Raw genomic sequence first — 22,397 nt, 5'->3', positions numbered from 1 at the left:
CATGTTGTAATTACCGTAATTGCGAGATTCCGGTCACGTTCTCATAGAACTAGTAATTACAACTAGTAAACTTGGAATTTTCTGAGAGCTCCAACTTGTACCACCTGACACTCAAAATGGCGGCCACTTCAGCAGTAAAATGTAGTTATCTCATAATATTTCTGTGTAATAATTATAATTTAATAAATAATAATATAATTTTATATTTAAAAAGGTTTCCTTTTTTCATACTGCAATTACTGTTATTTTTATTGTTGTTGTTGTTTAGGTTTGCAACAACACATTACCAACGCCTGCGTTATTAATAAACAACATGTTATTTTTACCTCATGAGCTTTCTGTGTTCTTCAATATTCAGCAATAGCATAAAAATGTGATTTAATGTTGTAACTTTGCAGGTCTCAACAATATCATGTCACACAGATTCATTTTGGCGTATATAGAAACGCATAATTCCGAGTCTGGCGACGTGAACAGCTCCGAGTAGAACGTCCGGGTTCTCATCTAGTAATTACGGTTAGCTCACAGTTCTCAGACAGCGCTGTAGTGTTTGTTAACTTAGTTAGTGCTAGTTCCTTCATTAACTCACCTTTCTCACTTGGTGCTATAGTCTTTCTTACCTCATTTAGTGCTAATTCTTTTTCCACCTCACCTTTCTCAGTTAGTGCTATAGTTGTTTTTACCCCAGTTAGTGCTAAGAAATTTGATTACACAGTTTTGATATGAATACAGAAAGAATTTGTGTCATTTGTGGTGTGACACCAGGCCTTATGTGTAATTACAATGTACAGTATTATCATAATTTTACCATTTTATTACTGACTGTTTGTTCAATCACCATTTGGAAATGGAGATGTTGTTTGTGGATAAGAACACTCGTAACTGATTAGTAAAATGTTGCCTAACTTCCTTAGGGGGCTTTTTTTTTTTTTCATGCTTCCTTGCTGTTTTGTCATGCTCGACACAAGGGGCACTCATAGAAATCTGGCCAGCCATCTGTTTAACGATATCTCTGCAGCTTTCAGGTGTAATTATTTTCCGCCTGTATTCAGTAGCTGCGAGCTGGTCATGAGAGCGTCACTGTCAGAGACGCAGGATTTTCTCAATGTTCAGACACTCCATCAGTTCAGAGGGGAAATCAAGCAGGCAGATTGCTTTAGTGTAACGATCATTGGCTGCCAAAAGCAAGAAATCTCAGCCCAAGCAAAAATAAAAGTTAAAAAGAGAACAATGGCTGTGGGGAAGTTGCTGGTCTGATCTTTGTGGCAGGAACGACTCAGAGGCTCTTCTGTTCACTTTAAATCATCTTTGTAGATTTATGCAGCTGTTACTCAGCAAATGATGAGGCAGTTCAGTTTTATTAGACTGCTACTTTATTATTACACCTGAAGTAGCCAATAGAGACTGACACATGTGACACCTTAACAGCCTGATGATCATTCCCTATATATTCGAAGTGCTCCATTAAAGGAAATTAAGAAAAGTCATTGCAAACAGGCTTGACTGCACAACCAAATTAGCACAGATGGATTTAAATAAATAGCGAAGTAACTGGAAGAAATGTTACCATTTCTCACTTTGTAAAATATTCCCTTTTACCTTGAGTGTCAAGTGTAAATATAATCAATGATAAGACATGCATTTTTTTCTCCCTGGTATTTATTGATGGTATAAATATGATATGATGATAAGATGATCTTCTTTGGTCATTTTTTAAAGATGAAGATTCAGTTAATAATGTTTTTTAAAAGTGTTTCTAGACCTGTATTATCTATATACACCCGAACCCTGACTCTTTTAGTACCCTGATTTTTAGTACTGATTTCATACTTTCCAATCAGTAAATTATGGTCTCTCTCAAAACATTCCAGCGCTACTGGAAAAATATTCAAAGTTGTGCTATTACATTAGTTGACTGGACAAACTCTTGGTGATGCTGGTGTAAAGCTGTTGTACAGTTGATATGTCCATGCCACTACATTGTCTTTTGTTTCAGCTTGTTCGTATTAGGCATTTTTATCATAACTAGTAACAACTATCCTGCAAAACAAGTCGCAGAAATATTAGTAAATTGAAATAATTGTAAATTGTGAGCCACCAATTTAATAAGCAAAGAAATAAGCAAAGAGACATAGAAAACCCCACAGAGGTTATTAAGAGAGTGAAGACATGCAAGCTGTACTTCTACTACTTAGTAGTAGTAGTAGTAGTAGTAGTAGTATGAGTATGAGTAGTAGTACAAATTGTAGTAATAGAAGGAGGAGAAATAATAGTAGTAGAAGTAGTAGATAGAAGTAATAGTAATAGAAGTAATATAAGCAGGAGTAGTAGTACAAGGAATAATAGTATAGTAGTAGTAATAGTATTAGGGGCAGTAGTAATCATAGAAGTAGTAGTAGTAGGAGTAATAGGAGTAATAATAGGATTAGTAGTAGTAGAGGACAGGTAGTAGTCATAGTATCAAGATGAGCAGTAGCAGTAGTAGTAGTAGAAGTATTAGCAGGAGGAGGAGTAATAGCAGGAGGAGTAGTAGGATTAGTAGTAGCAGTGGACAGGTAGTTGTAGTATTACAATGAGGAGGAGGAAGAGGTACTAGTGGTAGGAGTAGTGGTAGCAGGAGTAGTAGTAGCAGTAGGAGGAGTAATAGTAGGATTAGTAGTAATAGTAATAGTAGTAGTAGAATATCATAATAGCAGCAGCAGTAGTAGTAGAAGTAAGAGCAACAATAATAAATATACTGTACATAGTATTAGTATTAGGAGTGGCAGTAGTAGCTGTAGTGGTAATAATAGGAATAGTATTGGTAGTAATAGTAGTAGTAGCAGCAGTATTAGGAGTAGTAAGAGTAGTAATAGTTGGAGTAGTGGAAGTAGTCGCAGTATGGACAGTAGTAATAGTAGTAGTTAGGAGTGCATTATATTATTTTGCAAACACATTTACATTTATTTTTTTTAGAGATGTCCTATGGATACAGTGTGCCTGAATATTTATATAGTTTCTTCATTTCTGTCTTCTGCTCTTTCACCTTTTCCCAGTCCAGAAATTTGCTCCACTCCTTGGTGAATCCCAGCTGTCCAGCTCCACCCCTTTTTCCTTGACAGCCTACCGTTTAATTTGCAATTGTACTTTATCTCACAGGCAGCAGAGGGCTCTAAACAACACAACCTGTTCAGCTAAACCTTTAAATACCACCACATGAACTACGTTCTATTGAAGTCTATCAAATCAGGTCAAGTCAAGTGGCATTTATTGTCACTTCAATCATATACAGCTGGTACAGTACACAGTGAAATGAAACAATGTTCCTCCAGGACCATGGTGCTACATAAAACAACACAAGAGTAGATGAGACTACACAGAACTAACTAAAGACTACACAGACCTGCACAGGACTACATAACGTGCACGTGTGAATTCATGTACAAACAGCACAAGTCAAGTACAAATTTCCTAAAACAGGTCTAAAAGCTCAGTAAAGGACAGTGGACAGAGTGCCATATGTGACAGGTTGTGCAAAAAGATATAACAATATAATACTAAAATGCTGTAAATTTCAACATAACATATTATGACGCTATGTATTTACTATGATAAATAAAGCGTTAGCAGCAAGAGTGCAGGTGGTCAGTACAGTATTTTGTGTGCAGTCTATTAGAAACAATTTAAGAAAGACGTGTGCAAAAATTGCAAAGGGTGTGGAGCAGTTGATCATGGGTGTGTGTGTGTGTGTTTATGTGTGTGCGCGTTCGTGTATGTGTGTGAGTCTGTAAAGACACTATTATGTGAAGATAATATGGCTTCTAAATATTTGCACATCTCAAACAGACTTTCATTTTCAATTATTTTCATGTCCTCATGAGAATCGGGAAAGGGAGTACATGACAGTCGAAGGGCAAACAGGAAAACTGTTGTTTTTTTTTGGGGGGGGGGGGGGGGGGGGGGGGGGGGGGGGGTTAGGGTTAGGGGTGTTCTGAATTGTGACCTGATGCCACCAGCAAACCCAAACTCATTCCAGTGCTGTCAAGGTGTGAATGTGTGACACACAGCCAAGCCATGATGTTATATCAATCATTATCAAAGGTCACATGACCTTGCCAGAGGAGTGTGTCTGTGCTGGATGGATGTCATGAGCCAATCAGATTTCAGGCTAGTTCATACTGAGGCTTTTTCTACTGTTTCTGTTTAATGTCTGGAAAGCTAAACAGCTAAATGTAAGTTGAGATGTAAAAGCTACAACTGTTTACACGTTTGAGGTTAAATCATGCAGCCCAGGCGTAATGTGCTTGCTATTGGCCTTATTGCTTGCCAAGTTGGCCTTATTGCTTGTGACGTGGTCAGCATATTTAAGAAAACCTGACCTGTTCTACATGAAAATTTCGAAACATTGAGAAATGGGCAAAACATTAATTAAAAAATAACAGATTGTATGGCTGTCTGTTGGAGTTACATGCCTAGAAATAAAGATAGTGGGGGAAAAAAGCTTAAAAGAATGTACACACACCTACACACACTTGTGCTGAACATTAGTTAAGATAATACTTTTTTTTTTTTGCTGCAAGCTTTTCCAGGCCTAATAAGAGATAATGCTTGACAAAGTGGTGCCATAAGAGGGCGAGAGTAAAACTCGATAGTCTTTTGCCATCATGTGAAGTGCCTATTTGTTGTGAGTGCTTTCATGGACCTTGTGCCTGATACACAAACTCCATTTTTATTTGTCTCTGCAGTTCACGAGGACGCTCAATGAATCTATAATAACAGAGTTATAATAACGCCAACTCGCTCTCATTTCCTCTGCTGGGAAGTGTCTCGATTATTGATAGAATTTTTAAGTAAAAGTTGAGTTAAAAGAAGAAAAATGGTGCTAACTGGAATGTGTTGAGAGAAAAAAGAGAAAAAAACAGCATTAAAGCCCTGATTTATTCGGTTACCGTAGCACAGTGAAAATGGGTTTATATTATTGATATTATGGGATGCCTCATCCCTCAGGTTGCTTTTTATCTTAAAGGATTTTCTGCATTAGCATCAAGAGTGAACACATCTTTCTACCTCACACACACACACACACACATGCACTCACTGTCTTACAGAATGAGGTGTTCCCCGAGCCGCTGTTTACCTGGACGCGAGTGGGAGGACGTTTGCTGGACGGCAGCAGTGAGAGGGAGGGGAAAGAGCTGGTGCTGGAGCGAGTGCCTGCAGAACTCAACGGCTCCATGTACCGCTGTACGGCGCAGAACCCACTGGGTTCTACTGATACACACACGCGCCTCATCGTTTTCGGTTAGTCAGTACACATACACATACACAGACATGCTTCTCACAGCACAGAACCCACTGGGTTCTACTGATATTCACACACACAGACACACCTCATCATTTTCAGTTAGTCACTACACACACACACACACACACACACACATACACAAACACCACCTTCCACCAACACACACACACATACACACACGCACACCTCATCATGTATGGTTAGTCCGTATACATGCATACACAAACACACACACATCTATATACCTCATCTATATAGTATTTTGTTGATCTTTACATTCCCATTTATTAATGATGTACATACATTATAATTTTCCTAAATTGTAAATTGTTCTTGTGAAATATAGTGAAGAAAAGTGAAAGTGAAAGAAATGTAAACAAAATGGAAAAACAACACAAAAATACAAAAAAAGGAAAAAGAATTATAATAATTCTGGTTTGTTATTTTCCGTCTCTGACCATAACCAAATCAAATATACGCTGTATAGACAAACAGATGATTCTGCTCTGTTACACACAAAACATTTTATCGGCTTGAAAGAAGTCACACAAAGTCATCACCGATGCTCAGAGACAGTGGAGACTTTAGTTCCTCCATTTCCAGAGCTGTAATGGAGAAAATGACACACAGTCCATCAGATGAAAAATCACCTCGCCGCCATCTCCTCATTAAGATCTCCTGAAAATTTACAAATCGTCGGGGAAGCCATTTGGTGAGAAAGTGTCACTGTGGGGCAGGTTCTGTCTGCGGGGACAGATCGGCCAAAAAGAGCATTAATGTTCATTTAACGGCCCGACAGACCCCACGGCATCCTCTGAACCTCAGCAATTGTGGGCGATCTGTGTGTGTGTGTGTGTGTGTGTGTATGTGTGTGTGCTGTCCCTGTATAACAAATCGGCACCTGTAATAAAGAATTTAGATTAGTAGCGAGAGAGAAACGAGCTCGTAGCTTTAGGCTTCAATAATAAATTAGAGAAAAATAATTGTGACAATGTTGTGACGATGCTGTAAAGTTTGTTACATAATGACTTTTTGTTTTAAACGACACAACAGCTGCCTCACATCTCAACCTCTCACTCTCTTTCCTATTTCTGTTCTCTCCTGCAGAAAACCCAGGCATGATGAAAAACACACAGAATCAGAACAGTAAGTGTGGGAACCTTCTGGGACTGCGAGTGAGATGGGATCCGGCTGTTTGCCAGAGCACAAAACTTTTTTTTGCTTTTTTATTTCTGTGAGTTTTTTCACATGTTTGAAATGACAAGTGAGCCACCTGCGAAGCGTCTCTGCAGCATCTGCTCCTTCCAGCACAGTATATGAATTTAAAAGTGCATTTATGAACTTAAGACTGAATTTAAGAGCGCTAGAACTCTATAAGCATGTTAATACCGTGTTAGTAATGTCTGGCTATAGACTAAATTCTTAACACTTTACTTAAGGGTACTGTTCATTAAGCTACATGACACCTTCATAAACCCTTTAAGACATTTGATAAGACCAACTTACATAAATATTTATAAAGCTGTATTCAGTAACACCTTCTATAAAACTTGTACTTATAAAGCATTATAACTGTGCTCATACTTCTTGAAATGTCTGATGTCTTTGTAAATGTTAATTAATTTTACAGTTGCTTTATAATCATTTACAGGTTATAAAGGTTATATTGTGTGGTACAGCAGACGGCTATATAACGAATACAACTTGACTATAAGCTATGAATTATTTATAGCGCCTTTATGAGGCAAAAGTAAAGTTTATAAAATGTTTTACCAAAGAAGTGTAAGCACAGTTACAATGATTTATTAATATGTTACTGTTATAGAGTGTTACTGCTTACTCCAACAGGTGTTTTCTATCATAAATACTTTCTGACGTCACGTCACATTGACTTAACACCGGAACTGACAAATTTTTTGTTGACATAAGGTTGTGTTATACCGTCACGATAACTGACTTTATAACTCATAATGTTGTATAATGGCGATGATCTAACATCAATCATCAATACCAAAGTCCGTCTCATTTAGGATAGGAGAAAATATATACAACTATTTATTACAGTGTCATAAACTTGCCATAGATATTTGTAAGAATCTTATCAGTGCCTAAGAGTAGTGATCCTAGGGCTATATGACAACTACACAGGCCCTTCATGACAACTCAGATAAACCTACAGACATTTTACTTGAAAACCTACATAAAGACAGGGTTTGTCAAATTTGATCTCACGTTGACTTAACACCATGACATTTGATGATATTTGTTGTGGTGTAATCGCTTTCCGGTAGATATTTATAGAAAGGATTAAACTCACCTTATCTGAGGTTCAGAGAATATGTTACAGTGTAATAATTATCAGCATTATAACCTTCACTAAGTCACAGCAGGTTTTCATGTTGATGTTACTACACGAAACAATGTAGAGCTTCACCTTCACATATTCATATTCATGTATTAACACTATACATATACACACTTGTATATACTTATACTAAACATTAGGCTGGAAATCTCACCGGCTCATTTGTAATTTCTTACAGACCTATACGTAAAAATGAGAGATTTAAGAGCAGAAATAATCCCTCTCCCTCTCTTTCTGTCTTGATCTCTCTTTGTCTTTTTCTTTCTCTGTTTCTCTCTTTCTCACATTACCCTCTGGTACCCGCGGATATAAATTTGAATATGCAAATGCAGCCGCGAGCAGGTGCATGACTGTAGGGACAGAATCAGGTCGTCCTTCAGCCTCGTATGCAAGGCAAATAGCTTGTAGGAACAAGCGCCTGAGAGGACATTGTACATGCGTCTGTGCAGCAAAAAAAAAACTTCTTATTAATCCATATTTCAGCACAGAAATAGAAAAAAAAAGTGGGAGAGTCCGTATATAGGGTTTGTACAGATACTATAAAGCCTTAACAATGCTTAATTTTTAAAATTCCTGTTTAGGTTTGTGCATAATTTTTAATAAACTACTTAATAATGCTTGTTTTTAAAATATAACATGCAGTATACAACAAAAGTGACTCATACTTCCATATTTTAACTATTATGTAACTATAATATTTACCTGCTCAGTAACATTACACCATCACACCTAGCTGCAAGTTGAGCTTAAATTGGCAGGAAAATGAAGTCTGGTATTACAGAGACAACAAATAAAAAAAAATTTTTTTTTTAAATTTTCCTGGTAAAAAACTTGTAAATCAGGTTTTAAAGTTGCATTGCAAATAGAAGTAAAAATGAATTTGACTTGGTGTACAAAACACAAAAAAGATACAAATTTATGGTTCATCAGAGAGCTTCAGAAACAGAAATATTGCTAGATCCAGTTGTTTCCTTCAGCCAATCAGCTGTCAATAAATTAAATGCCCATCAAAATGAATTTGAATTTGGTGAACTAAATCTGTTTCACTGTGAATATTTGAATTTCGTACATTTTGTACATCGTCAAATTCGACTACATATTCATTCTCATTTCTTTCAACTTCAAAACTTGATGAACAATTTCAAAATAAAGTATAAAATTCAGATATAAAGAATAGCACAATATTTAAATTCAAATTCTAGTGGCAGAAATGTCATTTCATATCATCTTTTTTTAATATTCTTTTTTTTTGATGATTTTTCTGGGGACTTAAGGGGACATATTTCCCCATTTGTTTTTAGATGTTATTATTATTATTATTATTATTATTATTGTTGTTGTTGTTGTTGTTTGATTGTTTGTTTGAAATAAGGCTGAATTTCTGTGAGTGGACAGACAATATGATATTTAATTACACTGAAATGAAATTTGACATAATTTACTTACAAATACATCATTTCAACACTGAAAAAGTAATCTAAATGCTAATGGCACAGCTGTTGTTTTATATATAGAGACATTTTATTTCAGCATGTTGAAATAAGTATACAATAAATTAGTGCTATCATAACAAATTAACTAGCAGCACTAGTTGTTAGAAACTTTTTCAAATCCTAGCTACACTTTTTTCTTGTCTTTAAACTCTCCTGTTCATGCATTCGGCAGAATTTGTAACCAAATAAATGAATAATGACTGCAGTAATTAAATATTATCTAAAGTCAAGGTTAATTGTTGACCTTTATAATAATTTTAAAAAATGGTTTCATTATCAACATTGAAATTGCTGTGAAAGGCTTGAATCTTACTTCAGATAAGCAGTGCAAACCCTGAGCATGCAGTTGTAGCACTGTGTCTCTTCCATAATAATAGTAATTGAAGTCAATAGCACTTTTCACACAGGTGACAGAACGCTGCTGTCACTCATGATCTCTGCATGCATCATGAAAATGTTGTAATATGTGTTGGGGTTGTGCTTATGGTCACTTAGCATTAGTGCATTGCTCACTCAAAAGCCCCTTTCAGTGCATTAGGTAATTACAGTGAAATATCGGAGGATTTAGAAAGCCGCCTGGACTTTGCAGCTTGTCCTCTATATTATAACTTCAAAAAAGCACCGATGCAGAAAGAGAGACATTTTCCACATGCTCTTTTATTCCTCAGAGGTCTCTTTCTGGAATTAAATTACAGTGGACCAAAGCACCCGAAGCCACGCTTTAGTTCCTTTTATTATGAGTTTTTGTGTAGAAAAAGCATGGAAAAAGTGTAGCACTCTTTTTTGTGGACCATTTATTTAAATTCAGGATGCGTTTTGTAAAAAGTATGAATATTATACACTCACCAGGCACTTTAATAGGAACACCTGTACCTCTGCTCATTCATGCTATTATCCAGTCAGGCCAATTATCTGGCAGCAGTGCAATGCATAAAAACACACAGATACAGATCAAGAGCTTCAGTTAACAATCACATCAAACCTCAGAATGGGGGGAGAAAAAAGAGATCTCAGTGACTTTAACTGTACATGGCATGGTTGTTGGTGATAGACGGGATGGTGTGAGTATTTAAGAAACTGCTGATCTCCTCTGATTTTCACACACAGGAGTCTCTAGAGTTTATACAGAATGACAAACAAAAAACATCCAGTGATCAGCAGTTCTGTGGGCAGAAAGGCCTTGTTGATGAGAGAGGTTAGAGAAGAATAGCCAGGTTAGTTCAAGCTGACAGGAAGGCTACAACCACTCAAATAACCACTCTTTACAGCTGTGGTGAACAGAAAAGCATCTCAGAATGCACAACACACCAAACCAGCTGTCAAGGCTGGAACCCCACTGTGGTCTTTTGCAGTTATATCTCGTATTTCTCAAGTGTGTTGTGCATTCTGAAATGCTTTTCTGCTCACCACGGTTGTAAAGAGTGGTCATTGGAGTTACCATAGCCGTCCTATCAGCGCAACCCATTCTGGCCATGCTCCTCTGACCTCTCTCATCAACAACATTGAAATTATAGATTGAAAACGAATTATTAATTAAACACCTACTATCAGTCACTATGAATTTTTTTTTTTTTTTGCCAGGAAAGGAACCCTGTTATTGATGTAACTGGTCAGTTTTGGATATGCTAACCCTGATGCCAAATTTTGCTGTTCGCAGGTGGGGGTCCCAGTTTGCACGCACACGGACTGATATGGCTGCCCCTCGTCCTCGTACTGACTATCAAACTGAAATAAGCATTCGAATAAAAACTGAATAATAAGAAGAAAAATAAATAACAACTGCCCACACCCACGTGTCCGTCCACGCTGACCAAGCACACACACTTTCCCACCCTGGCACACTTTGGGACTGTCTTCGGTGGACATCTGCAACATTGCCAGGAGGTGCCACGTTCTCTCCTTGTTTTCGTTTTTTAGTTTGTTTTTTTTTTTTTTGTAAGAACCTGATGGCAACATCTGTGATTATAACTACAAAAAGCAAAAGATATTCCTAATATAAGAAGAAGCTCCACCTTCTATATTGTCCATAACTCGTTTTTGTGTCTCATCTCAGCCTGTCAGTCAAAAAAAGAAAAAAGAAAAAAAAAAAAACTGGGCTTCTTTCTTCGTTGAGTCGAACTCATGATGTCATGGTGGTTGTAGTGGACTGCGATACGAACAGGAAAGACTAAAAACAAAAAACAGTAATCGCTGCTCCACCCAGACAACTACACTGCACTCGAGCACAAACATCCTCTTTTTGGACGCCATTTCTTTGTGTTTAAGCACAGTATTTTTCCCATTCTTTTTTTGTTCTTGAATGGCTCATGGCTGGAATGTATAAAAAAAAGACTAAAAAACAAGTCCTGTGAACTGGTGAGATTTTATTTGAGAAGTAAAACAGAAGACCCTCTTTTTAAATGTATTTTGTGTACATCTGTGTAAATACTGAGAGGTATATTAAAAAATGAAATTCAGAGATATAAGGGGGTTGAGGGGAGATGGGTGGGAGATTAGCAAAGCTTTATTGCTTATACATGTTTGGTCATCCCCAGTTCAGTAACACCATCATTGAGGAATCATAACCAAGGAATTTTATTCAAGGACAGAAAAAAAAATTGACTAAATAGACTTCCCTTATTCTGATTTAATGCTCCCTCAAACCTGTGCATCATGATGGCAGGCTTGAAATAAGACATAACATAGTGTACGTCTGCCTCTCTTCTCCAGGTTGTGGTGCATGTGACGTTTGGCGATTTCTCCTCCTCTGCGTCTGTTACGGTGGCGGCATCGTCGCCTCGCTCTGCTCTCACCCACATGTTCTTACCCCCTTTTCTTGTTGCATAATATATTCAGTGACCTGCATCGTGTACAGTATGTAACTCTCTCCTAACAGGTACTGCTAGGATCATGTTATTCACCGTTTATTCCCCTCCTCCCGTTCCTCTGTTCCTCAAAGGAGTGTAAACAGGGTTGTTGTATTTGTTTCATATCACCTGTATTAAAACATGGAGATGATCAACTCGACAAGGCTACGTGTGCTCATACAACAATGCACTGTTTGTTCTGACCGGCAAGCTCTGATCTGGGCTTGCGTTGGCATTTGCATCTTCCACCAACGTCTTTATTTATAGTCATATAGGAAATGTATTTTAAAATGACAGCTTTGTGCATGTATGTGTCAGCATTTTGCCCTCAGCTAAACTTTTTTATGAACCACTCTGCCCAGTGTATCACAATAATGGAAGGTTTCTGCATAAAATTTGTGTGTTAAGTAACCTTAATCCCACATAGGCCACTTATTAAAAGTTGGCCCTTTGAATATTTTTTTTTTCTTGACAAAATATATTGATAACCGATTTTTTTTTCCACCAATGCCAATGATTCAAACTCACCCTTGTACTGAAAATCCTTGACAAAATATTATAACATTTTCCTTAACAAATAAAAATGAGAAGAAACAGTCTGTTGGACAAAGTGGAAGCATTTTTCCATTTTCAAGTTTTTGGGATTACGGAAGGAATCCGATAATTAACAGTGCAGCACATTATTGGATAAAAAGCTTGAAGATAGCTACTAGAGTTTTCTCTGCTTCTGTGTCAATCATAATCATGCTAGCGTTTCATACCAGCCACATGCTAACATTATGCTAACATTAAAGCTTCATGTTTCACAAACATGCTGTCAATAGTCCTAACTTGTTTATAACATTAGCAACCTTTCTCAACTTTATAAATGTGCAAATTTGAAATGGTTAACCCTCCAGAAAAAAAAAACCTTCTGCTTTCTGTAATGCTTTGTTAGGCTAATATAATGCTAGCTAGCTAGAAGCTAATACTAGCTCAATATTACAGAGTAGTAAACGTCTTCATTAGGGTAATGTTATTAAAGGAAACCTTCACCCTGAAACACATTTAATATGTTTATATTATAATATTTGTGAGGTGCTTAGCGATGCTGTTGCTAATTTCATAACAAATTTCTCAATTAATAACTAAGAAAGCTCTTCACACCTGTTTGAATTGTTTTGTGTATTACATTCAGGATTTATTTGCTCTTTTTGTTCATCAGCCCAAACATCCAGAACGCAGCACTTTTCTGCAGCACTACAGCTCTGTCCTTTGCCTCAGTTTGTGTCTCAGGGCTCAGGTTAGCAGCCCACATCTAAAAAACAAATGCTGCACTCCCAAGTTACATGGCACATTTGGTTGACTTCGTCAAGTAGGGTTGATTCAAATCAAGTCAAATTCAAATTGCTTCTTCACTGCCGTCAAATTGCACCAAAGTCCACTTGGAAGTGGACTGAGACCACCTCGTTCAGATTGATTTGGTGCACACCTGAATGTGATTGCTGTGTTCTTACCTGCCTAAAGGATCACACCAAAGGGGTGAACACAAAAGGGATCAATTCAAATGGACTAAACACTGCATCACTGAAAGCTCTGTAAAACAAAATCTAAATTAGTCGCTGGTCCCCTTCAAAAAATCAACTTGCTCTTCTTAAAATGGTTCAAAAGTGAGATCAGTATAAGACCAAAAAAAAAAAAAAAAATCTTCTCTGCCTTCTTGAAAACCACCCGGGGTATAAGTAAATTGTTTCATAAAGTTTCATGTGAACTCTTTGCAAAAGTTTGTCTTCTGCCACTCATCTTCCAGGCTGCCCTCGTGATGAAAAGTAATCCTGCATACATTCAGAAGAATTGCAGTTTAAGCTCCTCTAAACACACTGTGTATTAAAAGATTAGGACTGAAGCCTAGGTAGGAGGAGAGATTAGTCAAATATGAGCTTAGTAAAATAGCCTCTATTCCATTTTGGGGGTTTTTTTTTTTTAGTTCCCTACATTTCTCTAATGTGAACCTGGTTGCCTTAAGAACATTATGAACAGAAGAATGCTTTTGTTCAGTGATCATTCTGACAGATTTGACTAGCCTAGCTTCTGTTTTTTTTTTCCTCCTCCTCTTGTCACACTCTGAAGCATTTGTTCCATTTCAATGCCTTCTCCATTTCAAACAGGCCCTGCAGTACATTCTGGATTTCTTCATATCTCAGTTGATATTCACAGAAAGGCTCAGAGTCGTCATCTCCAATAAAAGTGTTAGAACTGTGCTCAAATTCACAGTGTAATGGCTGAATTATTTGGTCTGAATAAATCCGATGCCAATAGTTTGTTTACAGAATGATCACATTCATGTGAGAAAGACATACAAGCGATATCCTGTTTTCCTCCACAGCTTCTGGGAGATCGAAACGCCCATTATGGCGAGAATATGCAGCAAGACTGAATGAGGAATACATACTGTGACTATTCTTTTTAGAAAACAAAACATGTATTCAAACAGAGATAAATGGGAATTTATTGCACATCATTTCCAGTTGTAGTTTGTTTATGAAGCATTCAGTTTAAAATGGCTTTGCCTTTAAATGATGTCATCTATGCATCTGTTGGAAATGTTGAAAAAAGAGTAACACAGGTTGTGCTGTTGTTTATTTGCGTGCTGTTGCAAATGATGTCCTCAAGGAAACAAAGAAACGAAAGTAAATCTTCTGGGGGGTTAAGGAGCTCTTAATGATAATACATGATATATTATAACCTTTTATTATAACATACAACTTGACTATGAATCCAGGAAATATAACGCATTATATATGCTTGTATAACATGTCTTATAGACTATATGAAACTTTATAATGCCTGGCATAAGCCTGCATAAATGTAATTAGTTTTAGTTACATGCAAAGCACTTTATAAATGAAACAATTATATGATTTCGTAATGTCAGGTTATGTAATGCATTATTAGTAAGAACATTGTAAACATTCATAATTCACTACAACTTTCATATAGTGTTGTACCTATATCACAAACAGGTAATACTTTATGGCATACAACTTTTCTTAATACCTCCTATGAGTTCATTATTCATAATGCACTGTGTGTGTGAGCTGACATAATACCTGTATACATGTACTTAGAGTTACATAGCACATTTTAAAGCACGAAAATATATCATTTAATAATGTCAGTTTACATAGAACATTATAACATCTGTTCACAGAAACATTGTCGATGTCATGTTACATAATTATATGATCTTTATAATATCTCATTATAAGAACATTGTAGACTCTCAGGGTAATATATGACAACATACAACTCGACTATGAATCCAATACTTACAACGCATAATATATGCTTTTATAATGTATCATGTAGCCAACATAACACCTTATAATATAACTATACCTTATAATGCCTGGCATAAGCCTGCTTAAATGTAATTACTTTTAAATGCATGCATAGCGCTTCATAAATGAAACAATTATATGACTAAGAACATTGTAGACATTTATAATGCACTATAACCTTCATATAGTTCTGTATCTATATCACAAACAAGGTAATATTTTACAACATACAACTCTTGTTAATACTTTATATGAATCATTCATAATGCATTGTATATACATTTATATACAATATAAATGTAGTGTCATATAGCCTACATGATACCTGTATAAATGTATTTGCATGCATAGCACATTTTAAAGCATGAGCATATGATTTAATAATGTTAGTTTACATAACGCATTATAATATACATTTATATGAACATTGTAGATGGCTTGTTACATTAATTTATATATATATATATATATATATATATATATATATATATATATATATATATATATATTTTACAATGCCTGGCTTAAGCTTGTATTAATGTAATTAGTTATAGTTACATAGTTGCATGACACTTTTTAAAGCATGAGTATGTAATTTAATTATGTCAGTTTACATAACATAACATCTGTTCATAAGAATACTCTAATGCATTATGCATTATAACAGACTCATATATAGTATTTTAATCACTATCACTAATAGGGTCAATGCATTATTACATATAAGCAGTACTTTGATAAATTCATTGTTCATAAAGCATCGTACTATAGATTTAAGTTGTCACATAGCCTATGTGATACCTTATAATGACTGCCGTAAGCCTCTAAAAATATAAGTAGTTTAGTTACATACAGAGCACTTTTTAAAGCATAAGATCAAGACTTCATGATCTTGTATCAAATTTACTTGGTCTATTGTAATTATAAGACAAAAAACATGTTGCTAAATCCACTGTCACATTTCTCAATCCACCAAAATGTTCCACTCGACATATGAGAAGTAAGGAGTTGAAAGAGCAGGCCTGTGTAACTATCAATTATTCAGACCTATTCAAGTGTGCTTGTTGGTTCAAGTTTCTTTAGAGCATCTACATGACAGTGCTATCAGGTTGTAACAAAAAAAAGAAAAACACAATGTTCAAAATATTACCAAAGTGTGGCAGGTTCACCATAGAGGTCTTAGATGACTATAGTCTATTTTTTGAGGTTAGCTTAAGAATACTGACTAATTTTCCTTTGCATATGTAAGATATTATACAACTTATAAACAGTGGGAGAATTTAATGCATATGTAATAATTCTTGATGATTTATTGGCAAAGACAACTGTGCAAACAGTTGCATCCTGGTCTGTGCACTTCTGTATGTGTTTAATGTTTTATATCAGCCATCTCCACCCTTAATACAAATGCAAATATCCAACACCCACGTGCTTGTAGTACCTTGGGTATGTTCATTACTTTAAGAGTCTCCAGATAGAATACAATACTGATCAATGACAAACCATCATTATTTTCTGAACATTGAAAATATGAATAAAATATCAATAAAAGTGCAAAGATATATTATGCAATTTTATGGTTTGAAGTACTGAAAAAAGAGTATGTGTATACTGTCATCTGCAAATAACTCAAAGTCAACAGGATGTCAATAGATAGTCCTTTATCAGCTCTAGAGCTGTGGTTTAAGAGCAATTGCCTGCACCAGGTGGAATAACACCCACGGTCCCGCCCTCATGGTGTGCAGCATGCAAATTCAACAAGGGCAGGTATCAGGTTCCTTATCCCACATTGACAATAGAAAGAGAGCTGGCTGGTTTGTAGTTGTATTCATCTTCAAGTTACACAGGCTGGGATGTGCTAGGTTCGGTATCTGAAATAAAGACTAAATATCCAGTTGACTGCCAAACCTGCTCGACCAGAAATGCCAATAGCGGACTTGCTGGGAGTGCGCTTTGACATGCAGCTCCTGGCCAAGCTGACTGTGTCTGCTGCTGCTATTCTTTTCGTCACCTGGGTTTTCCGATATTACAGCTCCAGGGCTCGAGGCCAAACACGGGCCAAGAAGAGACTCCCTCATCCCAGGAGCACTCAACCAAGTCCTGAAACCTGCAGCCCTTGCAAAACGGTGTTAGAACCTCTGAAAGAAAGAGAAAAAGAGGAATATGATGGAGAAAACTGGTCTAGTCAGTCCTCTGAGGATAATGGGCAAGGCATTCTTCAACTACAAAAAACAGATGCCATGGTTAAAAAGGAAGAGAATAAAGAGTTTGAGGACTTTGTGACCAACACAGAGGGAAGTTCCTCACCAACCTCCTTTGTGGAACACAAGATAGAAGTGGATACAAAGTCTGCGGACGTTGTGACCAACACAGAGGAAAGTTTCTGGCTTTTCTCTGGTGTGAAATGCAACACAGAAGTGGATAAAAAATCTGAGGATTTTGTTACCAATGCAGAGAGAAGTCCCTCACCAACCTCCTTTGTGGAACGCAACATAGAAGTGGACACAAAGACTGTGGACGTTGTGACCAACACAGAGGAAAGTTTCTGGCTTTTCTCTGGTGTGAAATGCAACACAGAAGTGGATAAAAAATCTGAGGATTTTGTGACCAATGCAGAGAGAAGTCCCTTGCCTTCCTCTGATGTAGAATGTAAAATTAAAGACTGTAAAAAGTCTGAGGACTTTGTGACCAAAACAGAGGGAAATTCCTTGGCTTCCTCTGGTGTGGAGCATAACATGGAGGACTTCTGGGATAAGGCAGAAAGAGAGGTAAAAGCCTGCAAAACAGGACTGAATCTACTGACACCTGGTTTAGATGTCAAAGCGGCAACAAGTCCCAGCGGACGTCGCTCGCCATGCCAGCTAAAAAAAATGGATGGTGGAGTTGAAGTTGGCAGAGAGCTCAGGCAGAATATGGGTCATCCTGGTACTTTTTCCAGTTTCCAGTCAAAGGCAGAGATCAAAGTGGAGAATGCTAACCTGGTAATAGAGGGGCCTGGCGATCAAAGTACTGCAGTTCGTGGTAAGATTTATGATTATTTTGTCGAGACATCCTCACAGTCAGTTTCAGATTTAAGCCCCACCCATTCAGTAAGTCCAACTTATGGACCATATGAAGCTAATACTTTGTCCAATGTAATGGATAAACCTCGAACACCAAGTCCCTTGCCTTCTTCTTTAATCATTAGAGATATGGAATTCTCAAATGACTCAGATAGGGTGTCTCAAGCTCCCATCAGATCAGAAACTGGAAGACTTCTCAGACATGGACTAATTCGCAAGGACAGTTATCTTGCTGCTGCTGCAGAGTCAGAACTCCAGATCCCTTTCCCTCCTCCTGTGACTCGTAGCCGCTCACCAGCACTTCCAAAAGAGCGTTCAACAAACTCCCCAGAGTCACCTACAGAAGTACAAGAATTTGGTTGGAAATCCTCTGAAGATCCACAAGTGGAAACAGTGGCTAGGGCCCAGTTTTTTCACTTTCCTGTAGAGAACATAGGAAATTCAGAACTGGAGAGTTTAACTGGAAAACTTGATTTGGGCAATTGCCTGGAAGCACTGATGCTTGCCAAGAAACATGGACATAATGCACTTCAGCAGGCTGCTCTGAGATTTATGTCAAACAATTACTTCCAGGTCCTACGAGATCCAAACCTGTACGGTCGGCTGAAGGCAGGTGAGCGAGATCAGATCCAGAGAGAGCGCAGGAGAGGCAGAAGATGCCTCATGGTGGCAGACATGGACTTCCCAGATTGGACCAGAAGTCCATCACAGTCTACAGACTCCTACAAAGTTAGAGGATCTAGTGGACTTTACTACTATGATGATTACAAAGACACCTGGCACCTTCAGTGCCATATCCCTCAGGAAGTCTTATCCAAGGGCTGTGCAATGTGCACCATGGACAACTACCTGTTTGTAGCTGTAGGCTTCCAATGGAAAGTACCATCAAGGAAGGTGTTTTGCTACAACCCTATGACCTCCATTTGGAGTGAAATCTGTCCAATGAATGAGGCCAGGCCTCACTGCAAGCTCGTAGCCCTACAGGACCATGTCTATGCCATTGGAGGGGAATGTCTATCCACAGTGGAGCGTTATGACCCCAGGACTAACAGATGGACCTTTGTTGCACCACTGCCCAATGAGACTTTTGCTGTTGCTCATCGAGCTACGGCTTGTAACGGGGAACTGTTTGTTTCTGGTGGCACCCTGAAGTATACGCTCTTGCGCTACAACCCCAAAACTGATGTCTGGAGGCAGAGCTTGACTGTGGGCAGCAAAGAAAGGACCACAGAAATGGTAGCAGTTCGGAACTTCCTCTATAGGTTTGATGTTAACCCTTACATGGGGATCAGTGTGTATCGCTACCATGTCGTGGCCAGGCTATGGTATGAGTGCTGTTCCAAGCAAATTCCCCACTGCCCTGCCTTTCAGTGCGTCGCTATGGATGACGTCATTTACTGTGTAAGTCGGCAGTTCACCATGAGGTTCTTAGCTGATGAAAAATCTCCAGGCTTTGTGGCAGATGATTTACAAATCCTCACAGCAGCTAAGGGCATTTTATTCCCTTTTGTTCTTGCTCTGCCTGATAAAAGCACTCTTCAAACTAGCGTTTGAGTTCAGTCAGCTCAGCCGAGAAAAAGACTGACGCACTCAGAGTTCATAGTTGGAGACCATATTAAGTTACTGGAATGCACAGTCGTCTTAATCAGTGGCAGTCGAAGTGAAATATCAAGGCTATTAAAGCCAGTAATTGTAAAGCTAGATCAGATTTAGTGTGCAATCCCAGTGAGATAAATCTGCCGTTTCAATGAGAGCTGTTTGTTATCAGAGTTTTTCAGTCCACTCTTGGGACTAAGTAAACTCTTAAATCTTGCTAATGTCTAGTGCTACTGCTTAAAGTGTTTCACTCGAATATACTGCTCCAAAATGCTATAAGCAAAATGTCAGCTAATCAATATGTAGAGTGGAGCCATGTTGCAATTTGCTGTAATGAATAACACAAATGCTCGTCATTTCCAAGATTTATGAAGGATGGAATAAGGATATTCATGGCATGCTTTGCTCTCACGCCCATTTGAGAACTTGAACTCATGAATAATTCAAAATGATAAATTATCCAATGTTGACTTTTTTTTTCCACTGTCCTTCATTGACATCAATGTCTTGACTTTTATGCATATCACTTTTTAGGTAAGTCAAATGAATGCTGAAAGCAGTAAGGCTAATGCTGTTGAATACTTGTGTTGCCACCGAATGTGTCTTTTATGTTTCCAAATATGTAATATATTTTCGGCAAGATAGTATCATGAGGGATGGCATGGTGGCCCAGTGGGTAGTGTTGCTGCCTCATAGCTCCAGGGTTCAATCCTGAGCATGGATTACTGTACATGTTTTTGGGTTTCCTCCCCTCCCAACAGATTGGCTACTCTAAATTACCCTTAGGTGTGAATGAATTTGTGCACGGTTCTCAGTGATGTACTAGCATCCCATCCAGGATAGATTCACACCACGCACCCAGAGTTCCCAGGATAGGCCCGGGATCCAGTGCAACCTGGACAAGGATAAATTGGTTACTGAAGATGAATGCTAACCCTAACATTAACCTTCATATTTTTTCGTGTAACTTGAGTTGTGCATATGCAAACAAGTGAGACCATGTCAGATTTTCAGGATAGTGTCAAATGTCAAATTTCATTTTCTGTATGTCACATGTAAATATTATATATGTAATATATCAAAATATTATATATTATATACAATGTACTTTCTATATTAAGTTTCTATACATTCTGAGTGCAACTCATGATTTGCTCGGTAGGTTTCTGTGCTATAAAATAAGCTTAGTTATGCTGTTCAGTGCAATTCAAATTATGCTAATGAAATAATAAAGCCTGGACTATAATGTGCCTTATAAATAAATGTGTGATCAATTATTTGATGGTTTAATACAAGACAAGAACTTTCAAACAAAGCTGAGAAGAAAAAAATACTGAATGGTATACTGTACCATGCCTGCCTGCTCACTTGTTCATGATCTGTAACGATGGCACCATCATGTGGATGTTTACCGTGAGTCAACAGAATCGAAACTGGTTGTGCATACAGTAAACTTGGGAGAAAAAAAAAAAACAACACACACACACAGTTAAAATGTAGGACCTACTAGCAAGGGCTGCAGAATTGATCTGCATTTTCAGACAGCAGGGCAAGTGTGACACAGATGGTTGACCGTCAAATGTAAGCGTCCTTGATTGCATAATTAAACACTTTGATTCCTTGTAATTAAACACCTAATGGGATGGGAGTTTGGACAGGTCCCCTCAGAATCTCCTCCTGAATGAGTCAGCCGTTTCCCAGCACACATGGCTGATTTGAACGTTGCATGGCTCAGCAAGGCTATTTTGGGACAATAACGAAGCAAATTATATCCACCCTGCATCCAAATCTGGGCAAGAAATAGAATTTGCAGGCTGTTATTGGATAAATTGATGAGCACGGCTCAGGTTCTATTTCTCGCTCTCTTGTATACATACATACACACACTCACAAAAATAAAAAGAGACATCTTGTATAGGAAATTAGTGATAAAATGCTCAAAAGGTTCGAAATTACATTCTGAAATGAAAAATGCAGCAAAGGAACCCTGAACAAGCCCAATTATAAAATATCAAGAAAATAAATCAATGATGTTTCTTAGTTCAATTGGACTTCACAAGTTCATTTCACATATTCATTGTAGATTTATTTTTATTCTGAGAATTTGAGAATGAATCTCCCAGGATTCATTTCTCTATTAAGGTACATAATCTGTCAAACTCAGCATTTTCTTTGAAGGATGAAGTAAAATTATATACGTTGATTCTCATTTCATATAATTTTATACGCATTCATAAAAACAAAATGTAAAAGAAATAAAGCATTATTAAAAAATCTGCATGCAGTTAATTTTTATGCCAGAAACCAGCATAAATGTTGCTATAAAACTACCAGAATAGTAAGATAACATAAAAGGTGCTTTTCTTTCCAAGGAGAAGAAAACTATGCTATAAAAACATGTTAAAATGCACTTTTTTGTGCATAATAATCC

The 22,397-nt window shown here is 37.4% G+C and overlaps 2 protein-coding genes across 3 annotated transcripts in view; both read left to right on the top strand.

Annotated features, from left to right (window-relative positions):
• The window catches only part of igsf21a (immunoglobin superfamily, member 21a), a 250,689-nt gene extending 238,102 nt beyond the window's left edge, over positions 1 to 12,587 (top strand). For both annotated transcript variants that reach the window (XM_034313983.2, XM_026932425.3), the window contains exons 8-10: positions 5,088 to 5,280; positions 6,392 to 6,430; positions 10,800 to 12,587. In XM_034313983.2, the coding sequence (XP_034169874.1) occupies positions 5,088 to 5,280; positions 6,392 to 6,430; positions 10,800 to 10,876 (309 nt within the window). In that variant the 3' untranslated portion in view covers positions 10,877 to 12,587. The remainder of the gene's footprint in view (positions 1 to 5,087; positions 5,281 to 6,391; positions 6,431 to 10,799) is intronic.
• Positions 12,588 to 16,884: 4,297 nt separating this feature from the next.
• On the top strand, positions 16,885 to 21,981 carry klhdc7a (kelch domain containing 7A). The gene has a single exon (XM_026932554.3). The coding sequence runs from the start codon at positions 17,231 to 17,233 to the stop codon at positions 19,922 to 19,924; it is 2,694 nt and encodes an 897-aa protein (XP_026788355.3). The 5' UTR covers positions 16,885 to 17,230; the 3' UTR covers positions 19,925 to 21,981.
• The last annotated feature ends 416 nt before the right edge of the window (positions 21,982 to 22,397 follow it).

The sequence above is a fragment of the Pangasianodon hypophthalmus genome, chromosome 20, assembly GCF_027358585.1.
Source record: "Pangasianodon hypophthalmus isolate fPanHyp1 chromosome 20, fPanHyp1.pri, whole genome shotgun sequence".
In the NCBI taxonomy this organism is placed as follows: Eukaryota; Metazoa; Chordata; class Actinopteri; order Siluriformes; family Pangasiidae; genus Pangasianodon; species Pangasianodon hypophthalmus.
Note: the sequence above shows the minus strand (reverse complement) of the source record. Positions and strands in the feature narration are given on the sequence as shown.